Consider the following 14,959-nt stretch of genomic DNA (forward strand, 5'->3'; position numbering starts at 1 on the left):
GGAATTTTATCAGTCATGCCCTGGGACTCAATGGCCATTAACAGGAGATATCTCCTGGAGGGAGGATGGGCTGTGGGAAGATAAAGATGATTGCCCAGCTGGTTTAAAGATGGCCCATGAGCAGATAATGTGTGCCAGGAGATCAGGGTCACTGCCCCACCCGGCTGCAGCAGATGGGGACAGAATCCACATTTCTGGCCACATCAACACACAGGGCAGGGAGGAATCAGCTGGACAAGGCTCCCTGCTGGGAGCAGTGTTCTCTGCTCTGGGGGGGAGTGCAGAGCACTGCTGGGTGGGTGGGTGGGTGCCTGGGGCAGTGGCCCACGGCTCCTCCTCGCAGGTGGCGCTGATGAAGCAGATGCGGGAGGAGCAGCAGCGGCGGCGGCTGGCGGAGACCAAGAGGAACCGGGAGATCGCCCAGCTCAAGAAGGAGCAGCGCCGGCAGGAGGTGAGAGCCTGGCTGCCACTGCTGCCAGCACCTGGGAGCTGCTGTTTGTCCTGCCCTGGCACTGCAGCTGCTCGCAGAGCTGGTGAAGCCTCACTGGAGCCCACACAGCCCTAGCAGAGCACAGCTGGGTGAATGGCTCCCAAAGGGTCCCACAGCTCCTGCTGTGTTGTGGGGATGCTGTGGGAGGGGAGAATGTGCAGCCAGAGCCAGCTCAAGGCTGGGAGCCTGCTCATTGTTAGAATCAGAAGTGAGATTGTGACAGAGCACTGGGTCTGTGACCACCACTGGGCTGTCTGGGCTGGACCTCAGGGGTGTCTTTTTCTTTCTCACACATATAGTTCCAGATCAGGGCTCTGGAATCTCAGAAGCGACAGCAGGAAATAGTGCTGCGGAGGAAAACCCAGGAGGTGAGGAAGGGGCTTTGCTCCACATAGCCCCCAGCTCCTATGGAGGTCTGACCCCAGTGCTTGGCTCAGAGAAATCCCATCCTTCGAGGCTGGCTTTGGGAGTGGGGTTCCCAAAAGGAAGGGAGGGTTTCATGGCTCAGGAGCTGGGTGGGAAATGGTTGTAGGCAGCAGCAGAGTTCCCCATCCCGAGCAGCAGAGCCTGGTGGCAGGGATGGGCTGTGAGGGGGGAGAGGGAGCCCCATGAGGCACAAACGTCCCTGGGCTTTGGTCTGTGGGGCTGCTGCTCTCAGAGCTCCGGGCACCTGGGGGTGATGCCAGCGGGTTTAGGCTGGTGGGGCTGCCCAGCTGACACGTCTCTTGTGCCCTCCCCCCGGGCAGGTGTCAGCCCTGCGCCGCCTGGCCAAGCCCATGTCGGAGCGGGTGGCCGGCAGGACGGGCCAGAAGCCGGCCATGCTGGACTCGGGCGCGGAGGTCTCGGCCAGCACCACCTCCTCCGAGCCCGAGTCGGGCGCGCGCTCCGTCTCCAGCATCGTGCGCCAGTGGAACAGGAAAATCAACAACTTCCTGGGAGACCCCTCGTCCTCCATCAGCGGGGCTCGGCCTGCCAGGTCAGGGCAGGGGCTGGGTGCTAGGGGTGGGACATCCCAGGGACCCCCATGGCTTTTGGTAGGTGGCTCCTGAGCGTCCACTTGACCCATATTAAGTCAGTGACCCTGTGATAAGCTGTGCTGGCAGAGTGTGACTGTCACCTGGGCTTGAGCCCAAAGCTGGCCTTCCATGAGGTTTGAATGCCTGCTGGATTCATCTCTTGTCATCTCTAGGATGAAGTGGAAAATTGGGCAATGTGGAAACAACACAGATGCATCCTCTGTTTCTGGCCAGCCACATCCCAGACATCTTCCTGGGGCAAGGCTGGCTCTCCAGCATGGTGTGGCCATCTGCCCATATGCCTCTCCTTCCCTCTGGCTGTAGGAAGAAGTTCCCCAAGAAGGGCTCCAGCCAGACCTTCAGCAAAGCTGCCCGCCTCAAGTGGCAGTCGCTGGAGCGGCGCATCTTCGACATCGTCATGCAGAGAATGACCATCGTCAACCTGGAGGCTGACATGGAGAGGCTCATCAAGGTGGCACTGGGGACAGAGAGGGCTGGGTGCTGGGTGCTGGGAGATGGCCATGTGGGCACTGCTAATCCCCCTTCCCTTTTCCCCCAGAAACGTGAGGAGCTGTCACTGCTGCAGGAGGCGTTGCTGAGCAAGCGGGCAAAGCTGCAGGCAGAGAGCCCCAAGGAGCAGAAGGGCCTGCAGGAGCTGAACGAGGAGATTGAGGTGCTGGGGGCCAACATTGACTACATCAACGACAGCATTTCAGACTGCCAGGCCACCATCATGCAGATTGAGGAGACCAAGGTGGGCAGCAGGGCTGGGTCTGGCTGGCAGGGAGAATGTGAGAGCATCCCTCTGTGGAAAGAGCATCCTTGGGCACTGCCAGCTGGGTCTGGGCTCTGGTCAGAGGACCCACAGTCCTCTGAGCTGTCACTCTTGGTGGGGCTTCACCCACACAGTCACTTCTCATTAGGTGATTAATTACAGAGAGGAGTTCTGGCAGGTCTCCGTGTGTGCATGGACAGGCTGCTGGTGCCCCCTGCCCTGAATTGGGAATAGGGAAGCTGTCACCCCCACTTATCCATGGAGCTGGTGGTCATTTGTCCCCATGGTTGCTTCATGCACTGGAAACATCCCGGGAGGGCTGGGTTTTTCCCAGCAGAGGTTTTGTGTCCAGTTGTGATGCTGGGCATGCCACTGGGCAGCTCCCAACTCCCCTCAATGCCTGAAATGAGGCTGTGTGCTGTCCTTGGCTTGTCCCCAGCTGTCACCTTGATTAGCAGGAAAGAAGGGCTGCTGTTAATTCACACTAGGCTTTGGGTTGTGGGCTTGGGTGAGCCTGGTGGCTGTCCAGTGTCTAGTTTTGTGTTGGAACCAGAATTTCTGCAGCAGTGCACGAGCCCTTCAGTGCTGGACAGCCCCATGGCTGAATCCCCACTGGGCAGACTGGGCAGGGTGAGGGTTGGGCTGGGCAGTGCTGTGCTTGCCATGGAGGCCCTTCCACCCACCCCACACCCAGCACTGAAGCCACCCTGTGCATCCAGCACTTGTCTCCGTGTTCCAGGAGGAGCTGGACTCCACGGACACCTCGGTGGTGATCAGCTCCTGCTCCCTGGCCGAAGCCCGGCTGCTGCTGGACAACTTCCTGAAAGCCTCCATCGACAAGGTGGGGCTGGGCTGGGGATGGCCACAGGGGCTGTTTCTGCGTCCAGGCTGGGGCTGCTGCCAGGGAGCCGTGGCACCGGCTGAGCGCAGGTTTGCTCGGCAGGGGCTGCAGGTGGCGCAGAAGGAGGCGCAGATCCGGCTGCTGGAGGGGCGGCTGCGGCAGTCGGACGTGGCCAGCTCCTCGCAGAACCACGCCCTGCTGGACGCCCTGCGGGAGAAGGCTGAGTCACACCCCGAGCTGCAGGCTCTGATCCACAACGTGCAGCAAGGTGGGGCCTGGGGCGTCAGGTCTGGGGGTTCTGTCTGACCCCCAGGTGCTCTGTGGCACCTACCTCTGAGCTCTTGGGCTCTTACTTCATCGGGTTATCTTAAATAAGCAAAGCAGCTAATAGTTAAAAAGGTGATTTATTACAAAGCACATCTTATTACAAAGCACATCAGTCTCAACAGGCAATAGCAATAAGCAAATGGCTAGAAGCCACAATGGCTAAAAGCAACAACTCTCCCAATACATGCTGTTATATAGGATTTTTCCAACAAACTGAGACCTCAAACTACTCTTCAACCCATTAGAATTCTAGTTTCTTAGCTCACCAGGTTATATATAACAATACACATACAACCTATCTTGTTCTATCTAAGAAATGTCAGCAATATTCTTACTGTAGCTCTATTATGTCTAAGTCCTGTCTACAGCTGCAGGCCTGGAGCCTCTGCTGAAGATATCAACATGTTTGCAACCTTCAGTAGAACACTGTCTGCTGCCCTGGTATCTGAGGCCTTTTACTCACTAAAAACATCAGAACTCACTCTAAGACTTATTCAATCCCTGCACTCTGATTTCTTTCTGAAGAATTCAGAGATTCCCTCGCTCACTGACTCCAACATGGCCTGAGGCAGGTGCATCCTCAGGCCAGGTGTGCTGCCTGTGGGATGGGGTGGGTGCCCAGCTGTGCTGGCCCTGCAGAAAGTGATGCCTAGAGGAGCTGGAGCAGAGACTACACAGAGTTAAGGGGAATAAATGGGTATTTATTGAGAGGCCACAGTGTGGCCCCTGCCCTGCCCAGATGGCTCCAAGGTGGAAGCAAAGGAGGGCTTGGGCACATCATTTCACATCTTTATAGACTTTAGTCTATTTGCATACAGGAATCAACCATCCAGTTAATAGTCTCAAATTGTAAGGTCTCATCCTCCTTGCCTGTTGCTGGTCTGCCCTCCTCTTTTCACATTGTTTGTGCTTAGGGCCTGGGTTTGAAGAAACTGTCCTTGGGTTAATAGCTGAAATCAGACTATTTTGTCTTCATCACCCTAAGCACAGTGGAAAAGCACACCCAAGCAGAACAGAAAACTCAGAACTTAAGGCATCAAAAGCACCCAGAGGTGCTGTGGCTGGGACCTGCCCCAGGGGCTGTGGTGGGTGGGAGCTGTGGATAGCAGGGACAAGGACTGGGCACCCCCACACCTTCCTGGGCCACCCCCAACCCTGCAGGGCTGGGATGGGGCTGGTGGCAGTGGGGTCCCCTCTGCTGATGCTCTGTGTCCCCTGACAGAGAATGGCTACACCAGCACAGACGAGGAAGTTTCGGAGTTCAGCCTGGCCTCAGATGGGAGGTGAGCACCCAGCCTGGCACTGCCTGAGGGGTGGTTCCTGATGCCATTCATGGATGGGCAGAGCCCCATCTGAGCTTTTCTGTGGTGCCCAGCCCTTGGTGGGGGGAGCAGGATGTCTCTTGGACATGGGCAGGGAGTGAAGGCTCCAAGGTCACTCCTTGGAGAAAGGGTGCTGGGGAGCAGAGGGTGGCACAAGGAGTCTGGTGGTCCAGTGGCACCAGCTTTCTGAAGAGACTTTGGCACTGAAGATCCATCTTTGCTCCTTTCTCCTTGCAGCATCTCCCAGTCTTTCACCATGAAGGGCTCAGCAAGCCAGGATGACTTCAAGTTCAAGGTTAGTTGGCCTTTTTGTGTGGCCTGATGACAGAGACTGGGAGGAGGGGTGGAGGGATGTTCAGTGATGCTTCAGGCCTCTACACTGCAGTCTGAGCCTTGGGGAACCAGGACTGGCACAAGGCAGCATGGTGTGGTCCTGTCCTGAAGCACCAGAGACTCAGGAATCACCCACCCACCAGCCAGTTCCAAACCTGAGGGTGTCCCTGTGCTGGGCAGGGATGGAGGCAGGGAGGCAGCTGTGGTTCTGTACTGTCATGTTTGTGTGCAGAGCTGGCTGGGATGGCCAGAGGGATGTGGGGGAGCTGGTTTGTGGCCAGAGAGCACAAACTCCTCCAGCCCACAGCAGTGGCTGCTCCCACTGCCCCCGTGCTGCCCGCCCTGAGCCCGCTCTGGACATCCCAGCTGTGGTTCTGTGCTCTAGGGAGAGCCCAAGCTCTCGGGGCAGATGAAGGCAGTGTCTGCTGAGTGTCTGGGACCCACGCTGGACGTCTCCACCAAGAACATCACCAAGTCCCTGGCGTCCCTGATGGAGATCAAGGAGGACGGGGTCGGCTTCTCCGTCCGCGACCCCTACTACAGGGAGAAGGTGTCGCGCACCATCAGCCTGCCCACGCGAGGCAGCACCTTGTGAGCACTGCTCCTGCCTGGCCTGGGGGGCTCCTGCAGCCTGGGGGGAGCTCTGCCTGACTGTGGAGGTGCAAGGGGTGAGGGGGAGCCGAGTCCTGTGCTGGGCTGCAGCATGCAGTGCTGCATTTCCTCAGTGGGGCTCGGAGAGTGTGTAGGATCCTTTGCAGGTGGACAGGGGGATAGTGCAGGCACAGGGGAAGAAGGGGAGTGTGAGTGTCCCCAGCTCCCTGCTCTGGGTTATCAGTGTTTTTGAAGGTGTCTGGGGTTGCACTTGTGGGCTGCCTCTGGCTTGTGACTCCAGCCCAGTCTTGCTGTTCTGGGGGAGGACACAGGTGTTCATTGGGCTGGGATCCCAGTGCAGGGGCAGGCACCCACCCTGCTGTGTTCCCTTCAGTCCCAGGCAGTCCCGGGGCTCGGACACCTCCCCCCTGACCAGGAGGAAATCCTATGACCGTGGGCAGCCTGCCAGGTGAGCCGGGGACAGATGGGGACATGGGCAGGCTGTGTGGCCCAGAGCAGCCTGGAAGGATCCTGTCTGGGCCCTGGTGTGCCAGTCAGGTGCCAGGTGAGCCCTTCCCAATGTGTCCCTCTATCTTTTGGCTCAGGCCTGCAGACATTGGCTTCACACCACCCTCGTCCCCCCCCACCCGTCCGCGCAACGACCGCAACGTCTTCTCCCGCCTCACCAGCACCCAGAGCCAGGGATCTGCCTTGGACAAGTGAGTCCTGCTGGGGTGAGGGAGGCTGACTGAGGGCACCCAGACCATCTACCGAGTCCTCTGGGGTGTATAGGAACACCAGGGCTTGGATTGGCTCCAGCCAGTGTCCTGTCACCACTTTCCCTCCCTGCTTCTCCCTGTGATGGAGCAGCTGCCATGCCAGAGCTGTGCTCCTGCCCCCTGTGCCTCCTCTGGGCTCACAGTCCTGGCCTGTGCCCGACTTGGAGCCCTGGAAAGGTGAGGGAGCAGGATGGGGTGAGGGCTCCAAGGGAGCTGATGGACTGGCATCCCCCCAGATGCTGCTCCAGGCTCTCCTGGCAGCAGGTGAGGTGCTGCCCTGGCTCAGATGCTGCTAGCAGCGCTGGTGTTCCCTGATGGAGACCTGCTGTCTGATCCTCACGTGCCCTCCTGCTCTTCTGCTCTCCCCTGGTTCTCCATGTGTGCTTCTCCTCTCCTCTGGTTCTCCACGTGTGCTTCTCCTTCTCCCTCCACTCTCCTCTCTGTCCTACCCTGGCTTGGATGCAATAACAACCTTCCACCTCTGACTCCACTGCTGCCTTCTCTAGTCTGGGTTTTCTCTCCCATAATCCTGCTAATTTTCTGCCCCTAGGTCTGATGACAGCGATTCCTCTGTCTCGGAGGTGCTGAGGTATAGACAACTTTCTATTTATTATCCCTTTCTCTGCTCCTCCTTCTGTCTGTCAGGTGCCTGCTCTCCCTGTCCCCACATGCCTGCAGCTTGCTGCTCTGCCCCCCTGTCTGTCCCCTCCTGGCATGCCACCTCTGGTGCCTGATGCTGTCCCTCAGCTGCAAGTTCCAGCTGTTGTGCTTGGACTGGCCCTTGGTACCCAGTGCTGGGCTCACTGATGGGTGCTGGCTGGTTTGGGTTGGCAGCATGTTCTCCTCCATCTCTCTGGCATGAGGCCACCACATCCCAGCCCTTCCCCAGCTGTCCAGCAGGATGGTGAGATGATGGGAAGGGTGCTTGCAGTACATCCTTTGTGCAGGCTTCTTCCAGGCAGTTACCTCAGGTTCACCTCGTGCCTGGTTGTGCTTCCCTGGTGCTGAGTTGGAAAAGGTCAGTCTCTGCCCTAAAGAAATCAAGTCAGGTTGTGGTGCAGAGCTCAGACTTGGAGTTAAGGTTCTCCCCCTGCATCCACTATAGAGGATTCACAAAACAAGGGCCACATTTGCACCACCTTTAGGAGCACTGCAGCCTTCAAGTGCCTAAAGGGGCTTCTAACAAAGAGGGAGAGCAGCTTTTTACATGGGCAAACAGGGACAGGACAAGGGGGAGCAGTTTGAAACTGAAAGAGGAGAGATCTGGATTAGATGTTAGGAAGAAATTCTTCCCTGTGAGGGTGGTGAGGCCCTGGCACAGGGTGCCCAGAGCAGCTGTGGCTGCCCCATCCCTGGAAGTGTCCAAGGCCAGGTTTGGGGCTTGGAGCAGCCTGGGACTATGGAAGGTGTCCCTGCCCATGTCAGGGGAAGGAATGAGATGGTGTCCAAAGTCCCTTCCAGCCCAAAGCATTCCATGGTCAGCCATCCAGCACCCAGGTGTCCCCTCACCCTGCCTGTGCCCTGAGCTCCTGCAGGGCCCCAGTCACTGGGGAGTGACACCAGACCAGTCAGTTTAGTCAGGCAGCCTCTCCAAGTCCAGGAAAGATGCCTCACCCTGCAGTGCAGGGATTTCCCCTTGGGTTCAGTGCTGCTTTGAGGCTGGTGGAAGCTCTGGGGGTGAGGGGTGGGCTGTTGGCTTGGCCTTGGTATGTGCAGAGCTGAGGAACATCACATGCATGTGCTCTCCAAACCCCAATTAATGAGCCTGTGCTTGTCCTCATGACTAATGCAAACCTTGCCCTTCTCCAGCCCCATGCATCTCTTTCCCTGCCTGCAAGAACAGCACAGCCTGGGGTCTTGTGGCTGTGCTTGATGACCAGGCACACTGGGGCCTGCCAGGGGTCACACAGGGAGGGTGAGGCTGGGGGTCCTCAGCACCTGAGCCTGTCTGAAGTGGAGGGATTGCAGATGATGTGTCCCCCAGAACAGACAGCAGTGTCCCTGGGAAGCAGCACACCTGCTGCAGGGTAGGTGCTCTGCTGCCAGAGCCAGCACTGGGGGCAGGAGCAGCAGGATGTGGGGTGCAGGTGCTGCTGCTGCCCCTTGCCACCCTTGTGATCTGTGTAGAGGAGTCCCCAAATGTCCCCAGCCAAAGGGTGACAGTCCCCAAGGGAAGGGGTGCTGATACTGGCACTCTGAAACATTTTCCCAGCAGAGCTTCAGCTTCAGGCTGGAGAGGGCACAGTTTGCCCCAAAATGGAGCTCAGGGCCAATGAGCTGAGTCTCCTGAGCTGTCCTGGGTGTGTGCTGCTGAGGCAGGAGAGGTTTGGAGGCAGAGCAGAGGCCACTGGCAGCCTCTCCCTTTCCTTAGTGCTGGGCACAGGGAGGCAGGGGCTGCCCTGGGGGATCCCTGGGGTCTCCAGGGCTCAGACAGGAGGAGCCTGTCTCACTGCTGGGCAGTGGAAGATGCTTGGTGTGGGACAGCTCATGTTCTTCCCTGCCCTGGGGCTGTGGGCTCGGTGCCTCCCCAGCCCTGCACTGTACCTGTTCTCTCTCTCCTGTGAAGGGGCATCATCAACCCCGTGGGTGGCACCAAGAATGCCAGGACAGCCCCACTGCAGTGTGTCTCGGTGGCAGAGGGACACACCAAGCCTGTGCTGTGCCTGGATGCCACTGATGAGCTGCTGTTCACCGGCTCCAAAGGTGGGTGATGGCACAGGGCGGGGAGGCTGCAGCAGGGAGCAGGCTGGCACTGGGAGCTGTTGGGCTCTGGCTGCAGTGTTGAGCCCTGCCTGCCCCTGGGCTGGGGCTGGCTCCTTTCCCTGGCCCTGTGGGTGGGGGAGATGCTCAGGAGGCACATTGTCCCCTTGGAGGAGACACCCCCAACCCTCGGGCATGTTCTTCCCCCCACAGACCGGAGCTGCAAGATGTGGAACCTGGTGACAGGCCAGGAGATCGCCTCCCTCAAGGGGCACCCCAACAACGTGGTGTCCATCAAGTACTGCAGCCACTCGGGGCTGGTGTTCACCGTGTCCACGTCCTACATCAAGGTGTGGGACATCCGCGACTGCGCGCGCTGCGTGCGCACGCTCACGTACGTGCGGCTGGGCACGGGCACGGGGCACTGGGCACCAGCTCTGGGCACCTGGGCACGGGCACTGGGCACTGGGCACCAGCTCTGGGCACCTGGGCATCATCTCTGGGCACCTGGGCACTCTGGGCATCAGCTCTGGGCACCTGGGCACTGGGCACCATCAGCTCTGGGCACTGGGCACCATCAGCTCTGGGCACTGGGCACCAGCTCTGGGCACCTGGGCACCTGGGCACCAGCTCTGGGCACCTGGGCACTGGGCACCATCAGCTCTGGCCACCTGGGCACGGGCACTGGGCACTGGGCACCATCAGCTCTGGGCAGCTCTGGGCACCATCAGCTCTGGGCACCTGGGTACTCTGGGAACCTAGGCAGCTCCGGGCACCTTGGCAGCAGCTCTGGGCACCTGGGCACTCTGGGCACTGGGCACCATCAGCTCTGGGCAGCTCTGGGCACCTGGGCATCAACTCCGGGCACCTGGGCAGCTCTGGGCACCTGGGCACTCTGGGCATCAGCTCTGGGCAGCTCTGCCTCTGCAGAAGGCATTTCCAGAACCTGCACATACCAGCAGTTTGCAGTGCCTTCCTTAGGGAGCAGGGAGAGTTTGGGGTGAGGGGACTCGTGGGGATCTCCTGCAGCAAAGGTTCGGGGTCATGAGATCATGGAATGTGCTGAGTTGGAAGGGACCCATCAGGATCATCAAATCCACCTCGTGGCCTTGTGCAGGACACACCAACAATCCTGCCCTGTGCCTGGGAACATTGTTCAAACACTTCCTGAACTCAGACAGGCTCAGAGCTGTGCCTGTTCCCTGGAGAGCCTGCTCAGTGCCCCAGCACTCTCTGGGGAAGAACCTTTTCCTGATATCCGGCCTGAATATCCCCCAGCTCAGCTCCAGCCATCCCATGAGCCCTGTCACTTGTCGTGAGAGGGAACAGATCAGTCCCTGTCCCTCTGCTGCCCCTCGTGAGGACATTGAAGAGCTCAGTGAGGCCTCCCCTCAGTCCCCTCTGGGCTGAACAAACCAAGGGACCTCAGCTGCCCCTCATGACACTTCCCCTCCAGACCCTTCACCATTCTCATGGTACTCCCTAGGATGCCCTCAATGGCTTCATGTCTTTTTTATATTGTGGTGCCCAAAGCTGTCCTGAGGGCAGTTTTTGGAGGTGAGGCTACCCCAGTAGCAGGGCAGAGCAGGACAGTCCCTCCTTTGGCCAGCTGGCAGTGCTGGTGTGTCCCAGGCCATGGATGTCCCTCCTGGCTGCCAGGGCACTGCTCACTCATATTCATCTTTCCTTTGGCCAGGGTGCCCAGTCCCATCCCACAGCCCCTGTTCCCTGCTGTATGCACACAGCCAGGGTTGCTGTGTCCCAGGTGCAGATTCCAGCCCTTGCCCTTGTTAAGGGTCAGGAGCTTTGAAGAGATTTTGCAGCTGTTCTGGGGGTGGCCAGGAGAGCTGGCAGCTCCAGTGGGGTACACAGCCCCAGACAGCACAGTGGCTGGTAAATCACAGGCTTTTCATGGGAAACCTGGGTCTCTGTGAGGAGCTTGAGGACCAGAAAGGAGTGTGCAACAGACTGTAGCTGTGGCTGGGGTAGGGCTCAAAGGTTAGGTAGGTCAGAATTACCCACTTGCTCTGGCAGAGATCTCCTTTCTCCATCCAGCCTCAGCTCATCTGCTTTGCCTCTCTCTTTGTCTTCCTGTGCTGCATGCCAGCACTCACCAGCTCTTCCTTGGGAAGCAGAGGGCCACAGGAGGGGTGCAGAGCTGGAAACCAGGGCAGGATGCTCTGAGTCATGCACAGACCCTGCTGCCTTTGCAGGGTGGGCACTGGCCTGTGGGACCACGCTCTTGTTGGTCCCAGTGTGGCCAGAAGGACGGGGGATGCTTTCCTCAGGGTGGGACCAGCTGTGCCAGCCTGGAGCCAGCAGCCCCTGTGGCTCCTCAGTGCTCTGGTCTCACCCTCCATCCTTTGAACTCTCCTTCCTTCAGGTCCTCTGGACAGGTGATCTCTGGGGACGCCTGTGCTGGCACCAGCAACCGCACGGTCACCAGCGTGCAGGGCGAGCACCAGATCAACCAGATCGCCCTGAACCCCACGGGCACCACGCTGTACGCTGCTGCTGGCAACTCTGTCCGGGTCTGGGAGCTCAGCAGGTGAGGGCTGCTGGCCTGGGGTGACATCCTGGGGGTGCCTGAGCAGGTGAGGGCTGCTGGCCTGGGGTGACATCCTGGGGGTGCCTGAGCAGGTGAGGGCTGCTGGCCTGGGGTGACATCCTGGGGGTGCCTGAGCAGGTGAGGGCTGCTGGCATGGGTGTGACATCCTGGGGGTGCCAGGTGGGCACCAGCTGCTCAGAGCAGCCTGAAGTGATCCCCCTGGGGAAAATGAAAGCCTCCTTCACTTTGGAGGTTGCCTGGAATAAGGATTTTCAGGACCCTTTCCTGTGGGACCCAAGGGGTGATGAGCAGCATTGGGGATGTGGGGTGGGGGCTTTGTCTGTGCTCTGGGCAGAGCTTAGCAGGAAGGAAAGGACAAGTGGGATGAGCAGCAGGGCCTGTTTTTCCCTTGTCCTCCTACCTGCCCAGTGGGCACTGGGCTGCAAACCCTGTGCTGCAGCCTGGGCTCTGCAGCCAGATGTGGGCACACACTCAGGCTGTGCAGCCAGATGTGGGCACACTCAGGCTGTGCAGCCAGATGTGGGCACACTCAGGCTATGCAGCCAGATGTTGACACACTCAGGCTGTGCAGCCAGATGTGGGCACACAGGCTGTGCAGCCAGATGTTGACATACTCCAAGGCTGCCTTCTCCCCCAGAATCACGGGCAGTGGGCTCTCCCTGCCCACTCTCCCCAAAGGGAGCAGCCCCAGCTGGGGGGCTCTGTGTGGGGGCCCTTTGGGTGGGCTCAGCAGGCAGGAGGGGCTGACCTGTGCCCTTGCACCCAGGCTGCAGCCCGTGGGGAAGCTGAGTGGCCACATCGGGCCTGTGATGTGCCTGACAGTGAACCAGACTGCCAGCAACCACGACCTGGTGGTGACAGGCTCCAAGGATCACTATGTCAAGGTACTGTCCTCCCTGGGAGCAGCACCCCGAGTCCTGTAGGGAAACTCCTGAAAGCTGAGCCCAGATTTTGTTTTCACCTCTGCACATGAGGTTTTCACTTGTTTCCTCTCCCCAAATCTTGCCTTTTGCTTGGTCCACAATGCACCTTTGGAGAAGCTGCATTTCTCTCATGCATCAGGCTCTCAGGCTCGGATTGCATGCAAGGGCTGACCCAGATGAGCACCTCCCCCTGTTGTGCTCAATAATCCCCCCTGATAAAGATGCCTTGTGCTCAGTCACAGCCCCAGTGCAGCAGGAGCTGTGTCCTTTCAGGTTTGAGCAGGTTGAATTAGAGCTGTCACCAGGGAGCAGAGGAGGGATGATGAGTGAGACAGGATCCCACTCAGCTGTCAGCTTGGCTCCTGGGGGGTGTGAAGGCTCACCATGAGTAAAATGCAGCAGCGTGGGGCTGTCCCTGGTGGCAGATCTCCTCTGCTCGTGGCAGGACCCTCAGCCCCAAAAAGCCTCCAGCAGCCAGTGCTCAGTCCTGTTTGTACATCACTCTGGGTGCCTGAGCCTAGAACACAGAGGGTGGTGGCCAAACTGCCCAGGAGGGCCCAGCTCTGTCCCCAGTGCCTCCTGCTACCTGCTGCCCTTCCCAGGTGTTTGAGATCACCGAGGGCACCGTGGGCAACGTTGGCCCCACTCACAACTTCGAGCCCCCTCACTACGACGGCATCGAGTGCCTGGCCATCCAGGGGGACGTGCTGTTCAGCGGCTCCAGGGACAACGGCATCAAGAAGTGGGATCTGGAGCAGCAGGAGCTAATCCAGGTGTGGAGGGGAGCAGAGCACAGGTGCTGCAGTGGCACAGGGCAGGGGGGTTGCTGTGGGGTCTGGTGCCAGTGAGGGGCTCACCAGGGAGCTCTCCCAGTCCTGGGCTGTGTGTGGCTGAGGGTGTGCTGTGCCCCATTAATTTGTCCAGCTCTCCTTCAGACAGGCTGTGGCATCAGTTGCACTGTGGGGGTTTGTGTTCCACCCTGAATTCTGGGTTGTTGTCTCCTGCCCAAGGCAGAAACCAAGTGACCCTGGAGCCCATAGCAAGGCTCATCACGGTCCCAGTCAGTCCCAGTGAGGAGCTGAGCTCCCTGAGACAGCACCCAGCCCCCAGGATGGGTGTGTGAGGCTGGCCATGACCTCTGCTCTGTGCCCACAGCAAGTCCCCAATGCCCACAAGGACTGGGTGTGTGCCCTGGCCTTCATCCCCGGGCGCCCCATGGTGCTGAGCGCCTGCCGGGGGGGCGTCATCAAGGTGTGGAACGTGGACACCTTCACCCCCGTGGGGGAGATCAAGGGCCACGAGAGCCCCATCAACGCCATCTGCACCAACTCCAAGCACATCTTCACTGCCTCCAGGTGAGCCCCAGGCTCTGCCCCCACGGCCCCTGGGAAGGGGGAGACCCTGGGTTTGAGCCATGGCCTGGGCTGGGGGGAGAGTGCTGGGTGAGCAGGGAGTGGGGAGGGAATCTCAGCTGTTCAGTCCCTCCTCTCCTTCATCTCCTCTTGCCCGTGGCAGGGCCAAGAGCTGTCCCTGCCCACCCCTGGGTGACCCCTCTCCCTCGGGGCTGGGCATTGTCTGCTGCTCTCGGGGAGCTCTTCAGCAGCACGACTCTGATATCCTCTTTTCGACCCTGTCCCTTTTCTCCCTTCCTTTTTCTCTGTCTCTCTCTGCCTCTCCTTCTCCCCCTCCCATCTGTGCCACAGTGACTGCCGGGTAAAGTTATGGAATTACGTGCCTGGGCTCACCCCTTGCCTTCCACGACGCGTCCTTGCCATCAAGGGCCGTGCTACTAGTCTGCCTTGACCCTCCTGCTCTCTGCCTCTCTTGCTCATACGCTCTTCTCCCTTCTCTCTTTCCCTCTTCTCTCCATCTCTCCCTCCCTCTGTCCCTCTCACTGTTGCTTTTGCTCCTCTCTCTGTCCCCCCCTCCCCTTTCTCTCTGGTCTGAGCTGCTTCTTCACGGTATGAAATATTCTGCGTTTTTCCCCACTTGATAAGCCTTTGTTAGAACGGACTCGCCCCCTTTTCCCAGTCATACCCCTGCCCTGGTTTCAGTTGCTTTCTGGTGTTTTTTTCCTTGCCAAGTGCCCACATCTTTGGCCTCTCAGAGGGAAGGCACGGCCTGCCCGTGCCTCTGCATGGGTGGTGGGTTGGGAGTCAGCAGCCCAGTGAGCCCCTGCCCCAGGAGCACAGCAGCTCCCTGGCTGGCACTGCTGGCACAGCAGGAGCTCATCCAGGTGGGCAGGAGCCTGGAGTGGGGTCAGCCCTGGAGGTCACCACTTCCCTCTGCCACC

General features: G+C 59.3%; 1 protein-coding gene across 2 annotated transcripts in view; it reads left to right on the top strand.

Moving 5' to 3' along the window:
• Window positions 1-14,959, top strand: part of KIF21B (kinesin family member 21B) — a 40,545-nt gene that overhangs the window by 23,084 nt on the left and 2,502 nt on the right. The window contains exons 16-35 of one of the 2 annotated variants that reach the window (XM_056511198.1): window positions 344-451; window positions 790-858; window positions 1,237-1,466; window positions 1,831-1,978; window positions 2,066-2,260; window positions 3,021-3,122; window positions 3,225-3,390; window positions 4,672-4,732; window positions 5,009-5,066; window positions 5,490-5,695; window positions 6,090-6,164; window positions 6,301-6,414; window positions 7,025-7,063; window positions 9,041-9,177; window positions 9,388-9,568; window positions 11,558-11,722; window positions 12,510-12,627; window positions 13,269-13,439; window positions 13,822-14,021; window positions 14,370-14,781. In XM_056511198.1, coding sequence (XP_056367173.1) covers window positions 344-451; window positions 790-858; window positions 1,237-1,466; window positions 1,831-1,978; window positions 2,066-2,260; window positions 3,021-3,122; window positions 3,225-3,390; window positions 4,672-4,732; window positions 5,009-5,066; window positions 5,490-5,695; window positions 6,090-6,164; window positions 6,301-6,414; window positions 7,025-7,063; window positions 9,041-9,177; window positions 9,388-9,568; window positions 11,558-11,722; window positions 12,510-12,627; window positions 13,269-13,439; window positions 13,822-14,021; window positions 14,370-14,469 — 2,643 coding nt within the window. In that variant the 3' untranslated portion in view covers window positions 14,470-14,781. Of the gene's footprint in view, window positions 1-343; window positions 452-789; window positions 859-1,236; window positions 1,467-1,830; window positions 1,979-2,065; window positions 2,261-3,020; window positions 3,123-3,224; window positions 3,391-4,671; window positions 4,733-5,008; window positions 5,067-5,489; window positions 5,696-6,089; window positions 6,165-6,300; window positions 6,415-7,024; window positions 7,064-9,040; window positions 9,178-9,387; window positions 9,569-11,557; window positions 11,723-12,509; window positions 12,628-13,268; window positions 13,440-13,821; window positions 14,022-14,369; window positions 14,782-14,959 lie in introns of those variants that run through there. The other variant, XM_056511199.1, reaches the window with a different exon arrangement.

The sequence above is a fragment of the Oenanthe melanoleuca genome, chromosome 26, assembly GCF_029582105.1.
Source record: "Oenanthe melanoleuca isolate GR-GAL-2019-014 chromosome 26, OMel1.0, whole genome shotgun sequence".
Lineage (NCBI taxonomy): Eukaryota > Metazoa > Chordata > Aves > Passeriformes > Muscicapidae > Oenanthe > Oenanthe melanoleuca.